At 48.4% G+C, this 21,985-nt stretch overlaps 4 protein-coding genes and 1 long non-coding RNA gene across 5 annotated transcripts; 3 read left to right on the top strand and 2 right to left on the bottom strand.

Moving 5' to 3' along the window:
* Nucleotides 1–726: 726 nt before the first annotated feature.
* Nucleotides 727–2,880, top strand: LOC119116215. Its single transcript, XR_005096238.1, has 2 exons — nt 727–996; nt 1,277–2,880. It is a non-coding gene; the product is annotated as an uncharacterized LOC119116215 (long non-coding RNA).
* Nucleotides 2,382–4,398, bottom strand: oip5 (opa interacting protein 5). Its single transcript, XM_037241424.1, has 5 exons — nt 4,063–4,398; nt 3,927–3,993; nt 3,687–3,809; nt 3,533–3,614; nt 2,382–3,464 (listed from the first exon to the last, which is right to left on the bottom strand). The coding sequence occupies exons 1-5, from the start codon at nt 4,226–4,228 to the stop codon at nt 3,366–3,368; spliced, it is 537 nt and encodes a 178-aa protein (XP_037097319.1). The 5' UTR covers nt 4,229–4,398; the 3' UTR covers nt 2,382–3,365.
* Nucleotides 4,399–4,538: 140 nt separating this feature from the next.
* plek2 (pleckstrin 2) lies at nt 4,539–7,094 on the top strand. The gene is made up of 9 exons (XM_037241342.1): nt 4,539–4,679; nt 4,741–4,905; nt 5,390–5,589; nt 5,657–5,748; nt 5,828–6,015; nt 6,086–6,187; nt 6,255–6,338; nt 6,419–6,497; nt 6,835–7,094. Exons 1-9 carry the CDS (start codon nt 4,626–4,628, stop codon nt 6,960–6,962), a joined length of 1,092 nt encoding a protein of 363 aa, XP_037097237.1. The 5' UTR covers nt 4,539–4,625; the 3' UTR covers nt 6,963–7,094.
* Nucleotides 7,095–7,300: 206 nt separating this feature from the next.
* LOC119116193 (galectin-related protein B-like) lies at nt 7,301–8,861 on the bottom strand. The gene is made up of 4 exons (XM_037241423.1): nt 8,735–8,861; nt 8,530–8,615; nt 8,050–8,263; nt 7,301–7,984 (listed from the first exon to the last, which is right to left on the bottom strand). The coding sequence occupies exons 1-4, from the start codon at nt 8,828–8,830 to the stop codon at nt 7,841–7,843; spliced, it is 540 nt and encodes a 179-aa protein (XP_037097318.1). The 5' UTR covers nt 8,831–8,861; the 3' UTR covers nt 7,301–7,840.
* A 567-nt stretch (nt 8,862–9,428) lies between these two features.
* On the top strand, nt 9,429–21,703 carry zfyve26 (zinc finger, FYVE domain containing 26). Its single transcript, XM_037241059.1, has 41 exons — nt 9,429–9,523; nt 9,970–10,265; nt 10,337–10,412; nt 10,542–10,628; nt 10,708–10,836; nt 10,999–11,338; nt 11,413–11,537; nt 11,648–11,812; nt 11,875–11,963; nt 12,021–12,169; nt 12,248–12,445; nt 12,515–12,991; nt 13,074–13,201; nt 13,277–13,523; nt 13,589–13,846; nt 13,996–14,094; nt 14,160–14,333; nt 14,398–14,637; nt 14,706–14,811; nt 14,928–15,736; nt 15,818–16,014; nt 16,084–16,188; nt 16,257–16,379; nt 16,469–16,889; nt 16,962–17,057; nt 17,128–17,315; nt 17,388–17,524; nt 17,631–17,659; nt 17,741–17,877; nt 17,991–18,211; nt 18,279–18,426; nt 18,494–18,703; nt 18,873–19,067; nt 19,145–19,342; nt 19,450–19,530; nt 19,596–19,726; nt 19,853–19,988; nt 20,059–20,118; nt 20,227–20,409; nt 20,483–20,533; nt 20,602–21,703. Exons 2-41 carry the CDS (start codon nt 10,054–10,056, stop codon nt 20,827–20,829), a joined length of 7,383 nt encoding a protein of 2,460 aa, XP_037096954.1. The 5' UTR covers nt 9,429–9,523; nt 9,970–10,053; the 3' UTR covers nt 20,830–21,703.
* Nucleotides 21,704–21,985: the final 282 nt, after the last annotated feature.

Genomic DNA, 21,985 nt, shown 5'->3' with positions numbered 1-21,985 from the left:
TTTTGCTATCTTATGGTCAAATTCCGGGTGTCCAAAACGAATATACGCGTCGTTGTATTTTTGTTTCTCCCAATATATTCTATTTTTGTTATAGAATAAAAACGATAAAATTAAACCGCTCTTTTTCTAAAACAAAAATAGAATATATTGCGAGAAACAAAAATAGAACGACGCTTATATGCGTTTTGGATTCCCGGAATTTGACCATAAGATAGCAAAAGTGTACCGTGTGTCGCCCTCTGCTGGTCAGTATGTGAAATTTTCTATTTGAATTGAGCTTTCTTGTTTACCGTAGGCACGCCAGTTCACTATGTGTTTTACGTTACGGACCTTTGCATTGCAATGAAGAATACCTTGCACGCTGCTAGTGGTTGTACTAATACGCATAAGAAGTTCAATCTGTCTTTCCCGAACGAGAAAAGTGCTTGTTGTGGGCCTCCAAAGATTCCAGCTTCTATGAGGAACACAGACTAATTAGTCTGAAAGTCATTTGTGAACACCACCTCAACTTGCCAGGTGAGAACCACGATAACATCGGATGTTTTTAAATGTGTATTTAGTGCTCTTTAATATTTAGGTTTGTAACTGTTGTTGAAAATGAAGACGCACAAAGAGTTTCTATTCAAATAAAATGCTGGTTTTACTCTACCGGAAGTTCAATTTCCGAGCATTTCCGGGGTGGTACTTTCAATGATTGACACATTTCTCAGCCAATCATTGCTTCTTCACTTACTGGGAACGACTGAAAATGGCGTAGCTTACTCGGTCAGACGCTGGGAGGTGATGGGGGGGGGGGACGCCTTTTTGTCCCCTTACCTCTTCTGCCCCATACGGAGTGCAAGGTTTTCTGCTATATGAATATCTCCTCGATGTATTTTAGTGGAGAAAGTGGCCAGGCAGAATTGCTCGTGTCACCATCAATACGAAGAAGTGGACCAGCCATTGTTAAGCATCCCAACATCTCTGCAGCATCCTCATCACCAGGAGCACACCAAGGTCAGACACCTGCTTTCCCCCCCCCCTCTAACCAATTTATTGTACTTCTCATGATTATCCTCCAATGCAGTAAAGCGTCTAGTTGTCCTTTTATCACGTGAATTTAATATTTTTCCCGAGTCAAATAACCTTACATACCTGTACTGTTCATTTTCCATGCAGACACAGTTGGTCAATTTATGTAAATTGTGGACTACAGACCTTTTTCAAACACCATCATACGATTATTACATATATATGTGCACACGCCAAAGACAATAATGACGCTGTCAATTTTCAGGATGGATGCATTGAAGAACACATCTGAGCCACAGCGGAGGGACTTAATGTGGACCACCGTGTTATCAAACAATCACATTTACGCTCAACTGGGATGATGAAGTTTCTTTGAAGGACCTGATGGGGGTTAGGAGGGGTGTTCCCTTCTCCACCCCCCCACCATCCCTTTGTGACATGTCTGTCCAGGTTTGGAATGAGCCTTTGGACTGACATGGAGCTATTATATTTTTTACGCTCATTGTCAATTTTTATTATTTTTTGTTAAATTACAGAAGTTTCACCAGTGGACATCGATCTGGTATGTTGTCATTATTAGATGTGAATGATGTATATGCACAGTCCACAATATTAGAACAAGAGATAAATGGTCATGTCATTTTTCCATGAAGTGCAGAACTGAAAAGAAAAAAAAATAATGTCGATGAATACTGGTCTAAATCAACCGTCCCGATAGCACATTGTATCAGACACGTAAAACTGTAGCAAGCGTGAGTATCATCTTTTTTGCTACCTCAGCGTCTTAAGAGTGAGTGGCGGGTTCATTTTGACACATCCTTTCATGTGTTGAGTTTGATCACAAATTATATGAAACATTTTCTCGTAAGGGCAAAAAAAATGTTTTGTGAAGGCTTTTAAATGTCATCACTTGAAGCGAAATTCTTTGCTCAATTTTTATTTTTAAATGCAATTAAATAGTTTTAAAAATGTGAGCCAAGCACATTCATTATGCTAATTTTAAAATACTCATTTTAATAAGTACATAAGTCATAAATCATCAAAAATGAAAAGCACATTTTTAGTTGGATTTATTTTATATATTCTAATTTTATGACAGTATATCCAATAAAACATTAATTTTAGTATAAATACGTACAACATGTTTGTCCTTCATTTTGCATAAGACGACACCTTTGATCGGGCAATGTGCAATATTGCATCCAAACATGTTACCTTGTTGACTGATGCTGTGTATTATATATTATGAAGAAAAAAACAAAACAAGTGACACGTTGTTTGAAAAGCAACAAAATCACCAACGTCTTCCATTCGAAATTTGTATAGTCTCATTTAGACGCTCATACTTAACTTCATATATAATCATCGTATAATGCATGATGCCTGCTTTAATACAACACAGATGAATAATCTCCCCAAAATAAAATATACAAAAAAGCAAATTCAAATGCATGATTAAACTTTTTTTTAATGCACTCAAAAACCAAATAATAGCACTAAACTAAAAGATGAGATTGAAGTGATTTTGAATGGATCTTCCAGCCCTTTAGTGTTGTACGTGCATTACGTGTAATCCAGAAAATTGTATTAGGATTAGCAATAAATGCATGACTTGTGGTGGTGGTGTGGGACGCTATAGAGCTTTGTTTTGAGATTGGATTCTGCTGGTCATCAATTTATTTATTTTTTTCTCTTGATCAATACACAAAATTGACTTAATTGTATGATACTTGTAGCATTTTTACACGCTGAAAGTCCAAATGTGTTTGCATAGCACTACTTGCACTGTCAACCACCATATCCAGTTTATGTATATTTCTCAACCCTTTCTTTTGGGGACTTATGACATGTTAAAATTCAGTAGGGACTAAAAAATATAAATAACAATGCATGTTTTTTTTTCCTCGGACATGTTTGTAATGCATGCAATAATCCACAAGTGTGTCATTTGACTGCGCGTGAAGGGGAATGTGTTAGTACAGTAGCAAGCATGTTGTAGCATCCCCGAATGGAAAAGATCCTTACTTTGTTCACCGAGGTGTACAACCTATGCACTCCGCAGCTAAGAGGAGGAAAACGGGCATGTTTATTATTATTATTGTGCAATGGTTTTGTATAACTAACAAAATGTATTTCTCAAACGCAGCAATAGCAATGACGATGATAATAAAATGCAGCATGGTGCCAATGACTAGGCCTGGCGTGCGTGTGTGTTATTGTATCCCGTGAGGCCAATTTTTTATATAAATGGCAAGGAGTAGTTGTTGCTTGCAAATAGCTGTTTAATGAAAAAAAAAAAAAACGTTAACTGGCCATAAGATACAATGTGATCATCAAAACGAAGAATGCTAATATTAAACAGTGGCATCACTTGTCAGACTTGCAGATGATGCGCTTACGTCCAGCAGGCGGCTTTTTGTGTCTTCAAAGTGCATTTCTAATTGTTGTCTCACCTGCAACCCAATGTTTATATATTTTTTCCCCTACATAAGAAGGAACGCCACCTTTATTGACATCTTACCTCCTTGACGCTTTCCATGAGAGACTCCATCTCAAAGGACACGGCCGACGCTTTCACCATAGAGCGGCTGTCTAACACATAACTGGAACAGGAAGGATCTTAACGTTTTCGGACGTACGCATAATGGGGTGACGCTTTAGCGACCGTTACTGACCATTTGATGAGCCCCTTTTGGAGGAGGAAGAGGGAGCGCACCGCGGCTAGACTCGGCGGCGCTGCATGCACCACCTTGCCCACCGTGCAGCCGCACTCGCCGCATGTCAGGGAGCTGAAGATGCTGCAGGGGGGTGGATGAATGAATTGTGGAATTTGAAAAGGCCATTGGGACCAACTAAGGCTCACACAAAGAATGACCCAACCACATTGCAACAACTTCATCCTTTGCCTTCCTCACCAGTTAGCCAATTCTCCTTTATGTCCACACTCCATTTCACGACCCACTTCCACACAACTGGTGATTCCTGCACACAAACAGGACAAATATTATGAAGCATTCCGGGCGCCCCATTATAAAGTTGTGTAAAACGTACTGCAGCATAAGATGAAACCCAAACATGTGAGCTCCCCGCATACAGACAAGGAGTCTCCCAACACCGTGTTGCACTGCTTGCAGTGAAAGGTTGCCCATCGTCCGGGTCCGAACAGCTTGACACCGTTGTCTTCGCGTTCCAGGAGGGTGGTCTCGTTAAACTCCATGTTGGCGTGTCTTTTTGTAGAAGCAGAAAAAGCGTACAGCCGGTTGATGAAGTAGAGACCAAAGTAAAATGTAAATATTGTTTTTCAGGTGAGGTGTAATTCTTTATTTAGAATAATGGCGCTTGTCTTGAACACGGAAGTCGGGGCATACAAGTGCCCTCTGATTGGCTGAAGGCGTCCGACTGTTGACATCTGCTATTGGACGAAAACGTTCTGAGCCCAAACCACAGCCAATCAAACGCGCCCTGACTGAGTGTGTGTTTTTGAGTGGGCGTGTACGTACCTGCCTGCTCTCGGTGGGTGGGTGAGTGGGCGTGTACGTGTCTGCGTGTATATATAATGAGTGAATACACATGTTGATTCAAGAGTGCAACAGGCAGGAACAGGCACCAGCTCAATGGATACACAGCAAAAAATTACTATCCTCCGAGAGGGCTTCCTGGTGAAAAGGGTGTGTTTTGATGCACAGTTGTCACGCGTGGAATGTTCTCTTCATTTGTGTTTTCCTCCAGGGTCATCTCGTGCACAACTGGAAGGCGCGCTGGTTCGTGCTGACGCCGGACAAGCTGTTATATTACAAGTACGAAGGCGGGAGAAGAGATTCTTGTCAGCGAGGCAAAATCATGCTGAATGATTGCGTCATTACTTGCCCCTTCCTTGAGTACGACAATCGACCTGTGAGTTTTTGCTCTTGAAAATGACAAGTTTGTTTTGTTGTCTATATGATGACCATATTGATGACAGCATTTGAAAAGCACTATACAATAACAATTGTCGGTTGTGATAAACATTTGAATGATACTTCATAGGTTGCATGCATTGCTTTTTAGATTTGATTGTCTTTTTTTATCAATACGTAATATCATATCACTTCCTCTCTGTCGAGCCAGCTGACTGGATGCTGAGTCAGCGTCTCCGCTGGAGTCATTCTAATGAGGTCACTCTGATGAGCTCACTTTTCAGCTTTCAAAGTTCAGAGTAGGAGTTTATACTTCACTGGAATCAGAGTTTGTATGAATAATGAGTCATGTTGTGCCAAAGTCTAATATGCATGATTGTTTTCCTCTCTGGTAGATTATTTTCTAGTAATGATTCTCTTGTATTATGAGTCATAGTGAACAGTCTTGCCCATTCACATTATAACCATGCTGCCTTTTCTAGTTGGTGTTCCGGCTTCAAACCAAGAACTGCGTGGATCACTTCCTGGAAGCGTGTTCACGGGAGGAGCGAGACGAATGGGCCGGCGACATCGCCGCAGCGGCGGACAAGTTGGATTCTGGGGCGGACGCGGACGACGATGACTCACCTAGCGTCAGCCCGTCCACGCCAGGAGGCTCGCAGCCGCACCACATCAACCTGAGGTGAACATTGAGCTGCTTTAAAGTGCCCAATAACAGTTCAATTAAAAGATGTTTTCTTGTATTGTAGCAAAGTGCTGGAGGCCATGTATGACGTTCACAGCGGAATCAACATGACCAACCATGTAGAGCAAGGACGCGTGTACACCAACTGCTTCTCAGGTCCTTCAAAGTGGTCCATTTTTTTTTTTTTACAGATCATTTAAAGTGTTGAGCATCAAGTAGTGTGATTCCTGCGCAGGCTCCGCGGTGGTGGACTGGCTGGTGTTCACGCAGCTGGCGCTGACCCGAACCGAGGCGGCGACGTTGGCGTCGGCTCTTCTGGAAGAGGGCTTCCTCCGCACTATCGGGCTACGGAGCGTGGAGGCGCTGCGCAAAGCTGGCCTCAGCGAGCTCTTCATGGACGACTCCACGGCGCTTTATAGCTTTGTGAGTAGCGAGTCAGGGTTTGGTCTTGCTTCATATCAGATTTTTTTTCAAATACTTTTTGAATCGTCAGTCAGACAACTTGAAGAAGCGAGGTTGCGTGAAGGCCGAGACCACGCTGTCCGCAGTGGAGCTGAGCGGTCATGTGATCAAGAGAGGCTACCTGCTCAAACAAGTAAAGCGAAACAAAAAGCGTTTTTTATATCGTCAATGTCGTTTTGAGCGAATGTGTCCTCGCGCAGGGCCACAGGAGGAAAAACTGGAAGATTCGACTCTTTGTGCTGCGCTCGGAACCTTCTTTCCTCCACTACTACGACCCCACCAAGGTACAAAATTAAACATTGTGTATTGCGTAATACACACACACACTGAGTCAGTCTGTGAGCCACGTCCTGTCTGCTTTCAGGACGACATCCGCCCCGTTGGAGGTTTCCCATTGCGAGGCTCGCTGGTGTCCTCGCTGGACGACAATGGCGTTCCTTCCGGTAGGACTCACTCATAGTCATGGATTTTTTTGATATAGAGAAAAAACAAATTATATAAAACGAATGGCCAGATGTCCCAATGCATTTGTTGACTCTAATCCTGAGTGGCGTCCCTCAGGGCGGCTTCTGAAGCCCACAAATGTTCCTATAAAAAGTGAAGCATCCTTTATGCATAAGCATTTTGAAACATTGATGAAGATGTATGTACGAAAAATACTGAAATGTAATATTTTGAACTTGGTATTCAAAATATTAGCAACAGCTCTCCATATGATCCAGAAAACTGTACATCCAGATCATGTTGAGGTCTTTTTTGTCTTCTGGCTTCCCTTTCCAGGTGTGAAGGGTAACATCCAAGGCAACCTATTCAAAATCATCACTCAGTCCGACACACATTACTTCATCCAGGCTCCCAGTCACCGAGAGAAGATGGAATGGATTGACGCTATCCGGGAGCACACGTAGCCCCAACGTATCCGTCACCTGTCGGCGTGTAGCTCATATCAAAGCTGCTTAGCGTTTGTATACTTCAAAGTGTCTATTTGTTTATAAAATACTTCTTCTATTTTAAGATTAAATTTATTCCTAAACTGGGAATGGTTATTCAAACGTGATTAAGGGATTAAACCTGATATATTTACATACTTGTGTTTGTTGCTGAGCAAAGAAGCGTGACGAGTCAGATCATGTCTGGCGCTTTTGCCCTCGCAAGCTCGCTAGGTCTTAAGCGCTGCCGTGATTCACCGCCATGACTCGCGTGGTTGTAAAATGAGACCATTAAAAAAAAATCCCAGGTGAGCAAATAACAATCAAGGGGATTTTATTCCAGGGAAGTAAAGTCACACAAAGAAAATAGTGTTTGATCAAGTAAAAGGGTGTGACCTTTCGAAGGCTTATGTTGGAAAGATGAACAGAATTGTACGAACTAATGCGGTGATTCTCAACACAAGTACTAGAAGTGCTCGATACAAATTGAAATATTATGAAAATATTACAAAAATTTGAGCAGACTATAGAGAGTATAGTCATAATATAAGAAGCTAATTTTTAATATGACAAGGAAAATGTTAATCCCTACTTCATCACTATCAACCAAAAATAAAAACACCACTGGACACATTTTTATAATTTGCGTGAGCACAAAAATATTGCAATCGTTTAGTGCAACATTAGCTTCAGTTCACATTCTTGTGTTGCTTTTTTTTTTCTTTAAGACAATAACGATGACTACATTCAGTCAGCACGTTAGTGAAGGCACTTTGTCTTCTACAAAGTGTTTGACAAAATGCATCTATTCTAAACAGATACACTGTCTCCGAATGCGTGTTGTTCCGACGGGGACGTTAAGCCACCTTGGTGAGTTGGACGTCTCCGAAGACTCGTAACGCCGTCAAGCTGGCCAGTTGCGGGAGGCGGTGGGTGAAGCCGCAAAGAGGCTGACCGTCCACCAGGATGCGGAACTGCTGGTGCTCGCATACGATCTCCATCTACCGGGACGGACAAACGATAGCATGACGATGATGAACGCTAGCTCCGATAGTGACGATTGTACCTTAAAAGACTCTCCGGGCGCAAAGGGGAAGAAGGAGAGCGTGTTTTCGGCGGCACCCCACTTTCCTGCCAGCCGCGCGTTGCGTTGGACGGCTTTGTCCATGAAGCTGACCTTCAGCTGGAGACCCACGTCACCTTCTGACTCCATTGCCTCCGATTCCTCCGATTTTTCCGATTCCCTCTGTTGAGGTGCGCTGGACACCACCACCTCAATGCTACACACACACACAACACACACAGGGAATCATAATATATCCTTTCTACCCCGCCCCCCATTCTTGTTGTAAGTTGTTTAGATAAAAACGACACATTGTAGAAGCAACATATTCCCATATCAAATGATTTAATTTATTAAGATGCCTTACAGTCATGCTAATCTAGTTACTACGCGCATATTTTCCGATAAGCATTTAAATCTGTTGCATCCCTCCAACGTCAAAGTGTGCAGCATGTGGCTTGCTAATGACGGCCCAACACTGACCTCTTGGGTTTCTTGTCAACAATCCCCATCACGACCAGCTTCATCGAAGGCCGCAGACCACCCTTTATCTCGCCGATGTACTCCTCCTGTGTGAGACAATGGCTTAGCGGGCCAGCACAATAGATTGCTCTTTATCCCAGCCCCCCCCCCCCTCATTCATCTCTCGAGTACATGCTGTCTGCAGCAAAGAAAATACCTTACGTACATTTCCTTTCTTGTCCTTGTCTTCCATTCCAGTCAGGGCGTGACGCAGTATCGTGCAGGTCTGGAGAGGGGATGCCAAGTGAGGAGGACTTATCATTGTCGGCAAACCCCGCCTGTTGCCATAGCGACAGCCTCCATCGTTAGGTATAAGGTAACTGGAGATATGGGGGAGTTAATGTTTGGTTGATTAGTTGCTTTTGGAAAACTCTATGCACGTGAGTGTTTGTGTTCAACATCGTTATATATGTTTTGATGTTCATCATCGTTGTCTTTCCTGCACAAATCGTACGTTTTCCTTAATCCGATGATGCCTTCATGTAACCTGGTAATATAAAGATACTTTTAAACACGTCCCCGTTTTTGCGTTCAGTTTCAGGGAAATTCAAATTAATTTCCGTTTCGTTGTTTAAAAATAAAGACTAAAATAAACACCTAAAATAAACACCATAGTAAACAAAATTCTCAAATGAGTTAAAATTAGGGAAACGTTTTCTTAACCTGTTAAGGCATGACTTCTTTGATTTTTTTTTGTTCTGTCAAAGTTCTATCACTGTGTGAAACAATCAAATACAATTAAATACGGACTTGAATAAACCTTTCTAAAATAAACAATTTTGTTGTTCCTATAGTATTTTCGATGGTCCCTGAATGCAGCAGCCTCTACCCAATCAACTGACTTCGGCGCGGTCAGGTGGTTTGCTCACGTGACCGCCTATTGACAGTCGAAAAAGTAGCAGAACTGGGCAAGAAAATGTCCAAATTCTTCGGTTAAAATGACATAAAGACACGAGTAAGTAATTCCATTAACATTATCTGCCTTCTAACTGTGCTGTCAGCTTTGAGTTATCCTTGTTTCTGTTTACGTGAACTTTCACTGTTTGATAATGCTGATGCTTATGCTAACGCTAACTGGACGTTTGGGCATGTGTTCAAAGAGCCACTGCAAAAGATCAATACATTTGGATTGAACAGTCGATTTGGCGACTCAAATTGTTTTTGTGGATTTTTTTCCTCTGATTATTGTGTTTGGTAGCTAAAAAAAACATCTTCAGTAACAAACTAACTGAAAGCAGTAGCAAGAATGATCAAGTATGCCACTTTTAATCCATTCAAATCTGACAAAAACGTGTTTATTTCTTTATTCTAAATGTAATCTGTAATCTTTATATCAGGTAAAAATACTTTTAAAAAGACATTTTCAAAAAGGCAACTTTTCCTTATGGTTGTTTGTTTCAGGTCAAGAGGTTGCCAGTGTCCTACTTGGCCGTAGGAAAAAACTGACCTCTAGTAAACCCTCTCATCTGCCCTGCTCAATCCAAAATGGAGTCAGCGGCGCCCGCCACGCACCCCTTTGGCTGCGAGGCGGAAACTTCACTACGGGACCTCTTCGATTACTTCAAGCGGTGCCTGAGGTGCGGCGAGTGGGAGCTGGCCAGCGCCTGTGTGCCGCAGCTGGTGGCGTCCAAAGGGGACATCTCGGAGAAAGTGCGGGAGATTATCAAAGTGGCCGTGTGTCATCCTTATCGTTTCAAGTGAGTCAAAGTGGCGTAATTAGTTGATTTAAAAAAAAAAAAAAACTGCCATCAATTGAACTGTTTTCCAGATGGGAGCCTGTGAGCAGTCCACACAAGCTAGCTTGGTTTTGGCTGAAGGTTTTGGAGCAATGCACTGAAGACCGGGTAATTTACAGAATATTTACATTATGTTTTGAATGAAATAGTGAGCGTATTGAATTTTTGCCAAATAGATATTCACTGATTGACAAGAGACGATCATGTGATGTAGTTGTGCATTCTGACTTTTGATAGGTCTCTCCCAGTGTCCGAAGCAAGTTAGAGTTCCTGCTGCTGCTGGAACATCTGTGCTCCGAGGGGATCCAAGAGGTTCTTCTCCAGGTTGCGGTCTTACTTCACCTCGTGACGTCCTTCATGTTCTCTTTAGATGTGCGTTCATCTTGTGACTGTGTTCCAGCAGCAGTTGCATGACGCGTTTGCGGGCACAAATGTTTCAAGTTCGACTCATGCCGCTGTGGAGCGTTGTCTGCAAACGTTACTGGAGAGGAAGAGACCCCGAGTGGCACAGTGCCTCACGTATTTCTTGCAGGTAACAGCATTCGTGTAAAACCCCGGAAGAAATCACCTTTTTTTTTTCCTTAAAAATTACATTTTATTTTATAAATTTACATTTATTATTTGTTTTAATAAAAAAATAAAAAAAGATTATTATCTTTTCTCATTTTATTGTGGTCTGTTTTCTTTGTTTTAGCTACAGTCGAGCGTGGACGACTCATCCCTGCAGCAGGTCTTCGTCCTCCACCTGCTGAGCAAACTCTCAAAGCCTGAGACGAGTTCCGAGACCCGAAACGAGTGGGTGGAGGAGATCTACTCGGTGTTGGCTTCGATGCCATCGAATCCGTCCACCGTTAGCGGCCAGTTGGAGGCGCTGTGCGAGACGCTGTGGGCATCCAGATGCGGACCCCTGAAGGAGGAGATGATCCTGAGCTCCCTGCTGCGGCCGCGGTGCGACGCGCTCGTCTCGGCGTACTGCTCGGCCGCGCTGAGGCTGCAGCGGGATCGTCTGCTGAGGAGCGCGCCCGACACGCAAGGTGCCGTCCAGCCCGGTCATCTCTCGTCCGTCAAAAGTTTTGTAAACTAACAGCGTGTCGTTCGGCGATCCAAGCTCTCCTGCCCGAGTCGGAGAAGCTGGCTCTCAGTCTGTGTTGCCATGACGATCGTCCGTCCGCGTGGAAGATGGTCTACTTTGAGTGCCTCAGCAGTGGGAAGCATTTCCTGGAGCAGATCTTGGTAAGTAATGATCCACAAGAATTATTATTTTTTTTTCAAATCAAGGTCTTGAATTCCAACTTCACAGCTTTTCGGAGTCAGATGTCCGATTTGTGCCCCCGTTAACGTAGGTGACGGCGCTGGACCTGATCAAACACGAGGAGTTCTCTCAGCTGAGGGACATGTTGCGCTCCGAGTTGCAGCCGCTGTGTCGCCTTCTGCTGCTGCTGGGGTGGACGCAGTGTCGTAGTCTGGGCTCGGCTCGCACGCTGCTCCGCGTCCTCCATCACCAGCAGGTTGGAATCAATCAAATGTGATAAATGGTGCTAAATTAATATTTGTTTTTCTTTTTTATCAGAGGTCAGCAAATGACTCAGTCCTGCAGGACTTTGCCAATCTTTTGTCCTCCCAGCTTGGAATACTCGAGTGGTGTAAAAACAACAACCCGTAAGTTTTTTTTTTTTTTTTGTCTGCTACATTTCTTGATTTTGCTTTTTGATTTAGAGATGTTTCCAATGAGGCGTTGCTGGGCCAGCTGCACAGTCTGGACAATCACTCGGCTCTCTACGTTCTACATTCGCTGACTCCGCTGGCTCGCTTTGAAGAGCGCCGCGTTCTCGATCTGCTCCAGCAAAGGCCAGATCCTGCACAAAGTCCGCGCGCCGCTCGTCTTGGCGATCAGCCCAGCACCATCGTGTTCCCTTTTTGCAACCTCGTTTTTTGTCCCACAGATGACGCCGAGGCTGTTTTGAGTCCTTCGGCGCAGAGGAGCGTCTTTCTGTTCCGCGGCTTCTGCGCCATGAAGTACGCCATCTACGCTCTGTGCGTCAACGCGCACCAGAGCGTAGCTTGCGACCAGTGTCAAGCCAAGCGGCAGAAAGCGGCTTGGGAGGGGACGGACCCGAGCCTCGCCGCCACTTCGACAGGAGGTTTGCGCCATCGGTTTGTTACCTCGTCATTTCAAAATAGCCTTCAATTTGTCTTCGTTGCCCTTTTAGGTCGCCAGTCGCTTTTCGAGCACTACCTGTCTGAGTGCCAACTGTACTTGGAGGCTGTGCCCGCCATGTTCCGCCTGGAGCTGCTGGAGAACATCTTCTCACTGCTCTTCCTCTCCAGCGCCGACTTTTCTCCACAAAGCCCCAAAGACGTGACCATAACTAACCCAGCGTCCTCTTCGCCGGAGGCTACCGAGGAGGAGGACCGCGCGGATCTGGATCTGGCCCACCTGGTCCGGGGCTGCGAGGGCTTCCTGGCGGATGCGGCGGCTGTGGAGGGTATCCTGAAGCTGCTCAAGGAGGGCCTGGAGGGACAGGAGACAGGGCGAGCGCTTCCCAGAGAGGCGGAGGTGGCCGAGAGCGTGGGTTGCTCGGTGGCGGCCGGGACCTTCGGCACCCGCCTGCAGAGGTTGTCCAAGCGCACGGCCGAGGCGCAGTGGAGGCTGCAGATCATCACCAGCAATCGGAGCAGCGGAAGCAGTGAGATGTTACCATTTCAGTATTTCTCCACAAATAACGATGGAATTTTGCTTAATTGATTTATTTCCTTTCTATTTTCCAGAGGTGGGAGGAGATTGTTTGGACGCGGCGTCTGCTACCCACAGCTGGCTGATCCCCGCCATGTTGTCTCCTCCGGAGTCTCTACTCAAGTCCTGTATCCGGCGCGGTAACTTCATGGAGGCCCATCAGGTCACTATGGCGACGAGCATCGTCGACTCCGCCCGAACCGTTCCCGTTTTAAACCACTCGATAAATGTTCCGTAGGTGTCTCTGGTTTTCGACCTGGAGGCGTCGGCTTCCTGCGGCGAGCTGGCCTTCATGGAGCGCTACACCGAAGTGCTGGTGGAGCTGGGACGGGTGGAGCAGAAGATGGAGAGCCAGTCCATGTCGTCGTCTTCCTCATCTTCAGAGGGCTTGGGCTCGGGCCCCGCGGCAGCCGGGGCGGCGCGCTGCCGACTGGGAAGCAGCGGACTTTCCACCCTTCAGGCCATCGGAAGCGCTGCGGCCGCAGGTGAGATTGGATTATCTGTTAAGTCACTCAAGCATTGACTTATTTGCTATTGGCTCCCCCTGCAGGCGTGGCGTTCTACTCCATCTCCGACATAGCCGACCGCCTCCTCAGCACGCCTTCCCACCCTCTCCCGACCTTGCAGGAGGGCTACTGGACCAACCAGTCGGACTCATCCGGGCTGGTGGCCACGCTACTGAAGGAGCTCAGCCCGACCGCCATGGCTGCCTTTGACCTGGCGTGCTGCCACTGCCAACTGTGGAAGACGTCCCGGCAGCTGCTGGACACGGCCGAGCGTCGACTTAGCGGCAGTCTTGAGGCTCGTGGTGAGAAAGTGACTACAAATTTGTACAATTTAAAGTTTCAATTTGCACAAAAGACACTGAAATTGTGTACCATTTGTAGGTTGGAAGGATCACGTTCTTTAGAATAAAAAAAAAAGTTTCCCTCTGTGTTCATCATTGGCTTTCCCCAGGCGTGCGAGTGGACCCCAAAGATCCTCGTCCTGAGAACATCTGCGGATTTCCTCTGGTTTTACAGCAGATGAGCAAGATTCTGAACCATCCCACTTGCAGTAAGAGCTCAGTCAAGATGGCGGGCGAGTGGCCAGAAATGGCTGCTGACGGCTTGTATTTTTAGAGGTTGCCGTGGGGGAGGAGCAAGTTTTGTCCAGCCCCTTTGGCTGCTGCATCCAGGAAATATTGCTGTGTCGCCACCCCACGCTGAGCGAGGAGTGCATCTCCGCCCGACTCGCTCTGATGCAACGCTTAGCGAGCACCCTGCACTTCCTCAGCTCCGCGGCCAATGTCTCCGGTCAGTACGCTCATCGCACGTCATCGTCACCGAATCGAAAAATGACGTTTTGTGGGTTTCTTAGAGGGCGGCTCAGCGTCATCGAGCTCTCTGATGGCGCTGCTGTCGGAGCAGGCCGGCTCGAAGGCGTCCGAGCTGGACGCTCACCCGGCGCGCTGCGGCATCAAGCAGCTGCTCCGCTCCCTGGACCGGTTGTGCCCCTTCGAGCCCAACGGCGACCTGGCTAGGCCCGACTTTGTGCGCACCTTTCTGGACTACGTCGACACGCTGGCGGCCGTGCTGGTGCGCAGCCTCGGATCCGAAGGTGCGCTGCCGACGGAGGACGACGAGAGGAGAAGCTCTCGTTGGTTTCTTACTCCTCGTTTGCTTCAGACCAGACAAGCGAGGTGAAGCTGGGGAATCCGTTGCCGGTGTTGCTTCAAGCTCCTTCGCGGCTCCTCTCCTACCTGCTGTTTGAGCGACAGGTGTCACCTGACAGGTACGCCGGCTATATTTTGATCAGCTTTATAATGACCTGGAATGACTTTCACTTCATCGTTGTGCATTCTCAAGATCTTGACCTCTTAAGTTTCAAATAAAATGGTGCTTGTGTAGGCTGCTGTCGCTGCTGCGGGAGGCGGGGCTCGGCCTCAACGTCCAGCAGGTGATCATCCAGCGATGCTGCAAGGTCCTGCACGTGGGGACGACATTTCCAGACCAGGTCCAGGATCCCATTCAGGCTCGAAGAGACGATGCGGTTTTCAGCGTGTCCGCTTTGACTTTGCTGCTCCGACGCCACGCCGGCAAGCACGCCTCCACGCTCGGCATGACCGAGCTTACGTCCGACGCCGAGTCCGTCTCTTTGGACGACACCTCCACCTCGAGCTCCGCCTCCTCCGCCAACCCCTCACCACCGCCCACCTCCGCCCCATCGTTTCTGCTCACGCCATCCGCCCTGGCTTTTCTCAAGTCTCGCTCATCCTTGGTGGCGGCTTTGGCGTGCCTGAGCGCGTCCAAAGGCGAGGGCGCCCGCTCTCAGCCCACAGGCTGGTCGGGATACTTCCGCAGCGGTCGCAAGGAGGCGCTGCTAGATGGCGAGCAGATTTCGCGTGAGGCCGACACGCTCCTCCAGGACTTCCCCGTGCTCCGGTCCTACTTGAATGCCATGGCAGAACCCGTGCTGGGCCCCTCCTTCTCTGACGACGAGGGGCTCGGCGCACGGGTGTGCGGAAAGCCTCTGGTCGGACTCCTGCTGGCCGGACCTCGGGAGGAAGCCGCCAGGGGGGCTGCCGTTGACGCCTTCCAGCAGGCTCTAGCCTCCAAGGACGTGGACCGGGCGCTACGGCTGCTGGAGCTTTACGGGCCTGACTGTGGGCAGCAGGGGGAGCTAAGGGACCGCCTGCTTACTTGGGCTGCCTTAGAAGGTGAGGATGGTCAAAAGATGTTTTTGTTTGCTCCAAATTCTTTTCTGATGAAAATGTATATTTGCTGTTTATCCCTCGAAGGCGATGAGGAAGGCGTCGACCACCTATTCCGCGTGCAGGACCCCAACCTGCGCGCCCGCGTGGCCCTGCAGGTCATGGAGCGCTGGCCCCTCTCGGCTTGCGCGGAGCTTCTGGACTTCTGCCTGGACGATGAGACGGAAGCCTCGCTCAGAGCCGACCTACTGCGGAAAAAGAAAGAGCTGGACATCTACGGCCGAGTAATGTTACACAAAATGGCGCTTGGGCTGAAAATGGAATTCATCAACAATTTTTTTTTCTGGTGACAGATGTTAGCCTTACAGCCGCCACTGCCGTGGGTTACCTGGCAGGAATTGAAGACAGAGTCAAAAGCTAACTCTGAATCCATGCTGACCCGGATGCTGGAGGCCAAGGTGACTCTTCTTTAACGAACGCACAAACAGAAAATACACGTTTTGCTCAAGAATGAGTTTTTCCGCAGGAGTTTTGGCTGTGTGCCCAGTGGGCCGAGCTTTACCCCGTCAGCGAGCAGTCGACACTGCAGCTGCAGACGGAGCATCTGCTGCATCTTCTGGACAAGGAACAGACAGATGAGGCCTTCCAGGTACCAGCGTTGTGCAAAAGAAAAAAGAACCATAACGAGCAATTGATCAGACACCAGTAGCAAAAAGTCTTCTCTTGTGGCTTGTTTAGCTTCTTGAGGGTCTCGCGGTTTGCGGCCTGGATGTGTGCGAGCGTGCCCTGGACCGCCGTCCCGGCTTGGCCACCTGCCACTTTTTGGCCGACTACATGACGCTGCACTTCCAGAGGCAGGTGTCACCGGCGCGCCGGCGCCACATCCACACCCTCAACTTGGGCTCCAAGGTGTTGCTGGCTCTGCCGCCGCCCGCCCGCCAGGACTACTTCCCCCTGCTGCCAGAGCCCCTGCTGATGCTGGAGCAGATGCTCATGAACCTGAAGGTGGACTGGGCCGACGCCACGGTACGCACCTTGAGAAACCTGTTGGCCGACCAGGAGGCGGGCTTCGGGCCGGACGCCGTCGACAGGCTCCTGTCCGAGTACGCCCGCAAGGCCTTGGAGTTCACGTGCGCGCCTCGAGAGAGGTCAAGATCCGGTCAGTGATGGGTTCTGAGACGGGACGTCTGCCCCTAAAGCTCGTTCTGTAATGACGCCTTTTTTTTCCCAGACTCTGTCATCAGCCTGCAGGACGCCCTCACGCAGTGTCCCGCTCAAGAGAGCAGCACCTCCGGTCGTGTGGACTCTTCAACGCCCTCCTCCGCCAGTAAATCTGACTTTGATCAGGTGACTTAATCCCTGATGGGTTTCATAAAACATGGCCGCCTCCCCACTAGGCAGCACGCCCACGCACAGCTCCTCGACTCACAGCGGCGACAGAGAGCGGGACCGAGGCTCGGCGGGGAGGAAGCGGTCCTCGTCCGCCAAATTCCAGCCGCCCGAACAGCCCCCGGACCGGAAGGACTGGGTCCCCGACACCAAGCAGCACGTGTGCATGGTGTGCCGGCGCGAAAGGTTTACCATGGTGAGCGATAGAGCCAAAAGAATCATTTTTTGCTATATGTGACAACCATGAAGATATCGTCTCTGTCCTCAGTTCAATCGGCGGCATCACTGTCGGCGTTGCGGCCGCCTGGTGTGTCAAGCTTGCTCGGAGCGCAAAATGGCCATCGATGGATGTCCCGGCGAGGAAGTCAGAGTATGCGACCAGTGTTACACCTACTTTCACCCGGAGTGAGTATGAGATAACGCTCCGAGCAGCTTTTTTTTTATGATGATGTCCTTTTTCTTAGTCTTTTAGGATATTGAGTCGAATTTCATTTTGTTTGCTCCTCCGCAGTTCTGATGACGAGCTGGAACCAAGTGAAGGTAAATACAAATAAATGGCTCGCACAGTTATTTGGGCGCGCTGGCGAGTTCTCACTCAAGGCTTGTTCTCCTTCCACGCAGCGACGGGGAGCCCAACTTTGACGGAGGACGCTCTCGACGGCATGTTGCACCTGCCTGAGATTGCCCCCAGGCAGATCAGGCTCTCCACGGATCCCGACCAAAACCAGCAGCTGCGTCACGAGTTCTACTACGAGCAGGTTTGCGCCATTGTTGAATGTGGCAAAGTATTAATTGTATGACTCTGGATTTAAAATCCGCATTGCCCTCTTGACGCGTGTTGACTCAACTAATTGGGAGTTTATGCGCCAAGGCACCCAGCGCCCACCTGTGCGTGGCCATCTTGTCCCTGCACGGCGACCAGACGGCGTGCGGCCACCAGCTCATCGACCACTGTCGCGCACTCTCCCGAAAGCTAACCAACCCGGAGGTGGACGCCTGCCTGCTGACCGACATCATGCGCCAGCTGCTCTTTAGCGCCAAGCTCATGTTCGTCAAAGTGGGACGCAACCAGGACCTGGCCTTGTGCGACAGGTGACGCCTTCAAACGTTGCGTTGACGGGTCGCGAACCTCAATGTGACCCCGTCGTTCGTTCCGCAGCTATATCGGCAAAGTGGACGTGCTTAAGATTCTGGTGGCGGCCAATTACAAACACATTCCCTCCCTGGACGACATCCTAGAGACGGTCGCCGTCACGCGGCTCCGAAACCAGCTCTTGGAAGCTGAGTATTACCAGCTGGCCGTGGAGGTGAGAGACACACTTATATGCCAGATAAGAATCAAAATAACGATCAGCGCCGCCATGTATCGTGAAGGTGTCCACCAAAAGCGGCCTGGACCCGGCCGCCGTGTGGCAAGCGTGGGCCATGGCCTCGTTGAAGGCCGGGAGCCTGACGGCGGCACGGGAGAAGTTTGCACGCTGTCTGAAGGCCCCCGTGGACCGCAACCAGATGAACTTGGGCCCCACGCTGCTGCAGGAGATTGTCAAGCACCTAGAGAGCACCGTCAGACCCGTCACGGCCACGGTACCTCCAAAAGCCGGTTTCTCTTTGCGTATTGTGAAACTCACCACCAGGCCAGACCACACTTGGTGACTTGATATTCATGAAGTCTGCCTAGCAACTAGTGACCACGGCAAGTTTTAATTTTGACTCAACGTCTATTGTGACTCCGTCTTCGTGTTCTCTCCCGAAGTCTTTGAGCGAGGACATCTTGGCATCGCTGCGTGAACTAGAGGAGGCCCTCAGCGAGAGGTCCGAGTATCCGAGGAGCATCCTCCACCGAGAGTGCCTCTACTACCTGAACGCGTACGCCACTCACCTGGCGCTGGTCAGCTTCCACATGCGCCACGACGCCATGGCCGAGGCCATCTCCTACCTCCTCGCCAAGGTAAACTTCCTTTTTTGTCGTTTGCTCAAAATCCTATCCCGATCTGTAAACCACGTATAATCTCGCCTCCCCCGTAGGACGCCCCGGACGAGGTGTTCCTGGAGGGCGTGCTGCAGCCGGCGCTGGAGCGAGGGCGTTTGGGGATGCTGCAGGACGTCCTGGAGAAGCTAGACCCGGGCCTGGAGGCGTGCAGCCGCTACCTGATTGCCTCCTGCCAGTGGCTGCAACGGCGTGGCTACTTCCACACCCTCTACCAGATCCAGCAGTTCATGATGGTGCGTGTTCTGAAACGGAAGTTTGAAATCATGTCGCTGGAAAAGAAGAACAGAGCAAAGCGTGGGGAGCTTTTTAAGAGAAGCTAACGTAGCGTTTCCGTGGACAGGATCACGTGCGTGCGGCCATGACCTGCATCCGCTTCTTCACTCATGGAGCCACTTCGTACCAGCAGCTGGGTGACCAACAGGTAAACACGCACACACACACAAAATGAGGCAAGTTTCAATCATTTGCATCATTTGTGTGTGTCAGCGCTGGTTGGTGCGAGCCAAGGAGCACCTGAGGACGTACCTGCAGGAGCAGCAGTGTCGCGGCGTTGTCAGGAGGAAGCTGTCCCAAGGAAGCTCATTCAGGAAGATGATGTCATCAAGCGACGTCTCCAGGTCTGTTTGATCGCACTCCTTGAGGCGAGCCTTGCCGCCATTTGACGCTTTGTCACTTTCCTCAGCGGAAAACAACTGATGTGACTTTTGAACGGTAGCTTGTGACGTCAACCTTTTTGCCTTCAGGCACATGAACACCATCGAGCTGCAGCTGGAGGTGACTCGCTTCCTGCACCGTCGAGAGATGCCCCCTGCCGCTGGGGCGGGACCTCCGCCCACCTTATTTGGAGGCAGCCCCATGAAGGTGGAGGTAGCCTGCAAGGTGAGGTCCACACAGTGGTGCTATTTTTATGTCAGCTCCTTTGTGAGTGTTGTCGTTTGCGTGTTTGCAGGTGATGCTCGGGGGTAAAAATATCGAGGAAGGTTTTGGCATTGCGTACCGAGTCATACAGGTCAGCTCCATAGTGTCTTGAATTTTTTTAGCTCCATAATATTTATCCAGACCTGACTCGTATGTTGAATGTCTATCGCTGTCCCACCGTCATGTTTTTTCTTTGCAGGACTTCCAGCTGGAAGCGCAGGCGGTGTACGTGCGCGCCGGACAGCGCCTGGTCCGCCACCGGAAATTCGGAGCAGTGCGCCAGTTGCTCAAATGCGTCGGCGAGTCGGGCACGGCCACCAAGAGCGACGGCGACGCGCTGGTCCTCAGCTGCGTGGAGGCGGCGGATAAGGGAGCGGCCGACGTAAGACGCAGATTCGGAGGATGCTGGAAAAGATGGCGTGTTGATATTTGCCCGTTGCTTGTCTTTGTGTCAGGCTAAAGAAGTGGAAAGTCTCATTTTGGAGACCAAGAGCACAGAAATGAAGGTAAGACACCGCAATTAAATTTTTTGTTGTCAATATGTCAAACATAACAAAAATGTCATCCTCCTCAGATCAAAGCCTACCTGCTGTGCAACAAACTGCGCCCGGCCTACTTGCTGGCCGTCAAAATGGAGGCGAGCAGGGCCGGCCCGCTGGTGCAGAAGGTACTGCGGGCGGCCGAGGGGGCTCAGGACTCAGTGATGCAGAACATCTGCCGCCAGTGGCTGCAGGAGCACCACCAGCAAGGCAACGGCAAGCAACGAGCGGGACCGGGACGACCCAACAACCAGGCCAGATAACTCTTGATGAAAGAGTAGTGACTGTATTAACTATAAAAAAACAAAAAAGTCATTACGTACTCAACTATGTGAGCACTGTTACGTAACAACACTGCCTTTTGCAGTGCACTTGAGGCACTGATGTGAACCACAATCAATCTCTACCTCATCTAAAAAAGGGAAGAAAATATTGTCTCAATTTGCCTTAAAAAACTTTTGACCAATACAGTGTGTGGACATAAGTATTGGGACACCTACAGGAAGCTCAGTGTGAAGACTTCCTACAAGATCCCCAGAAGTCATACGTGAGGATCCGCAAGAAGTTTGGAGGGGGAAAAAAAAAATGTTGGTGACCCGTAAATTAATTCATTCGTGGAGAGGTGCGTCCCATTACTTTTGTCCATATGGCCATGTCAAGTTTTAAAGTGTTTCTGAGAATATTGAAGATGCAGCAGGGACTTGCTCTGAGATGATACTGTGGATCAATTTTATTTCTAATTTCTTCTTATGAAGAATTTTTCTTTGATTTGTCTCTGTTTTTATGTCTCTCCTGTGGTGATCATATTTCGAATTTCCGTTGCATTTTTAAATGATTTTTCACGTCAACAACTGACTTAGTAATTTCACTTCAAAAGGGATTTTGTTTTCCTCCTTTTTTTTGCTGCCTTTTACTCGTGTCAAGAAAAAGCCACATTTGAGATGCATCTGAGACGTACTTGCACTCTTCATCTGCTCACTGATGCACTTTAAATTCCAAGTGATTACAAATCATAATCCTCTGCTGATACACTTGTACAAATGATGATGATGCACACACGTGATTTTTCTAATTTTGTTTTGTTACGCTGGATAATTACGCTGAATAATAATAAAAAATGACCCACAATTTGGTAAACATCAGCTTTACAGATGTCATGTCTGCAGGATTAGTGGAAGAGACTGAATAAATTATAAAAAATCATTTGTTTTTATAATCATATAACCATCATATTTGATCTTTTTAGAAAAAATATACAAGCCACCTTATTCTGATTATACGGCAAGCAATGTGAAAGGGACTTCCGGTAAGAGACTTCCGGTCAAATGCCATTGGTTAAAATTTGTTTCACTTAACCGAGCGGCGTATTCGAACGGATTTCTACACACACCTTGGGAGCTGGTTATACTAACAAGCAGT

Source organism: Syngnathus acus, chromosome 22, assembly GCF_901709675.1.
Source record: "Syngnathus acus chromosome 22, fSynAcu1.2, whole genome shotgun sequence".
Taxonomy (NCBI): Eukaryota; Metazoa; Chordata; class Actinopteri; order Syngnathiformes; family Syngnathidae; genus Syngnathus; species Syngnathus acus.
Note: the sequence above shows the minus strand (reverse complement) of the source record. Positions and strands in the feature narration are given on the sequence as shown.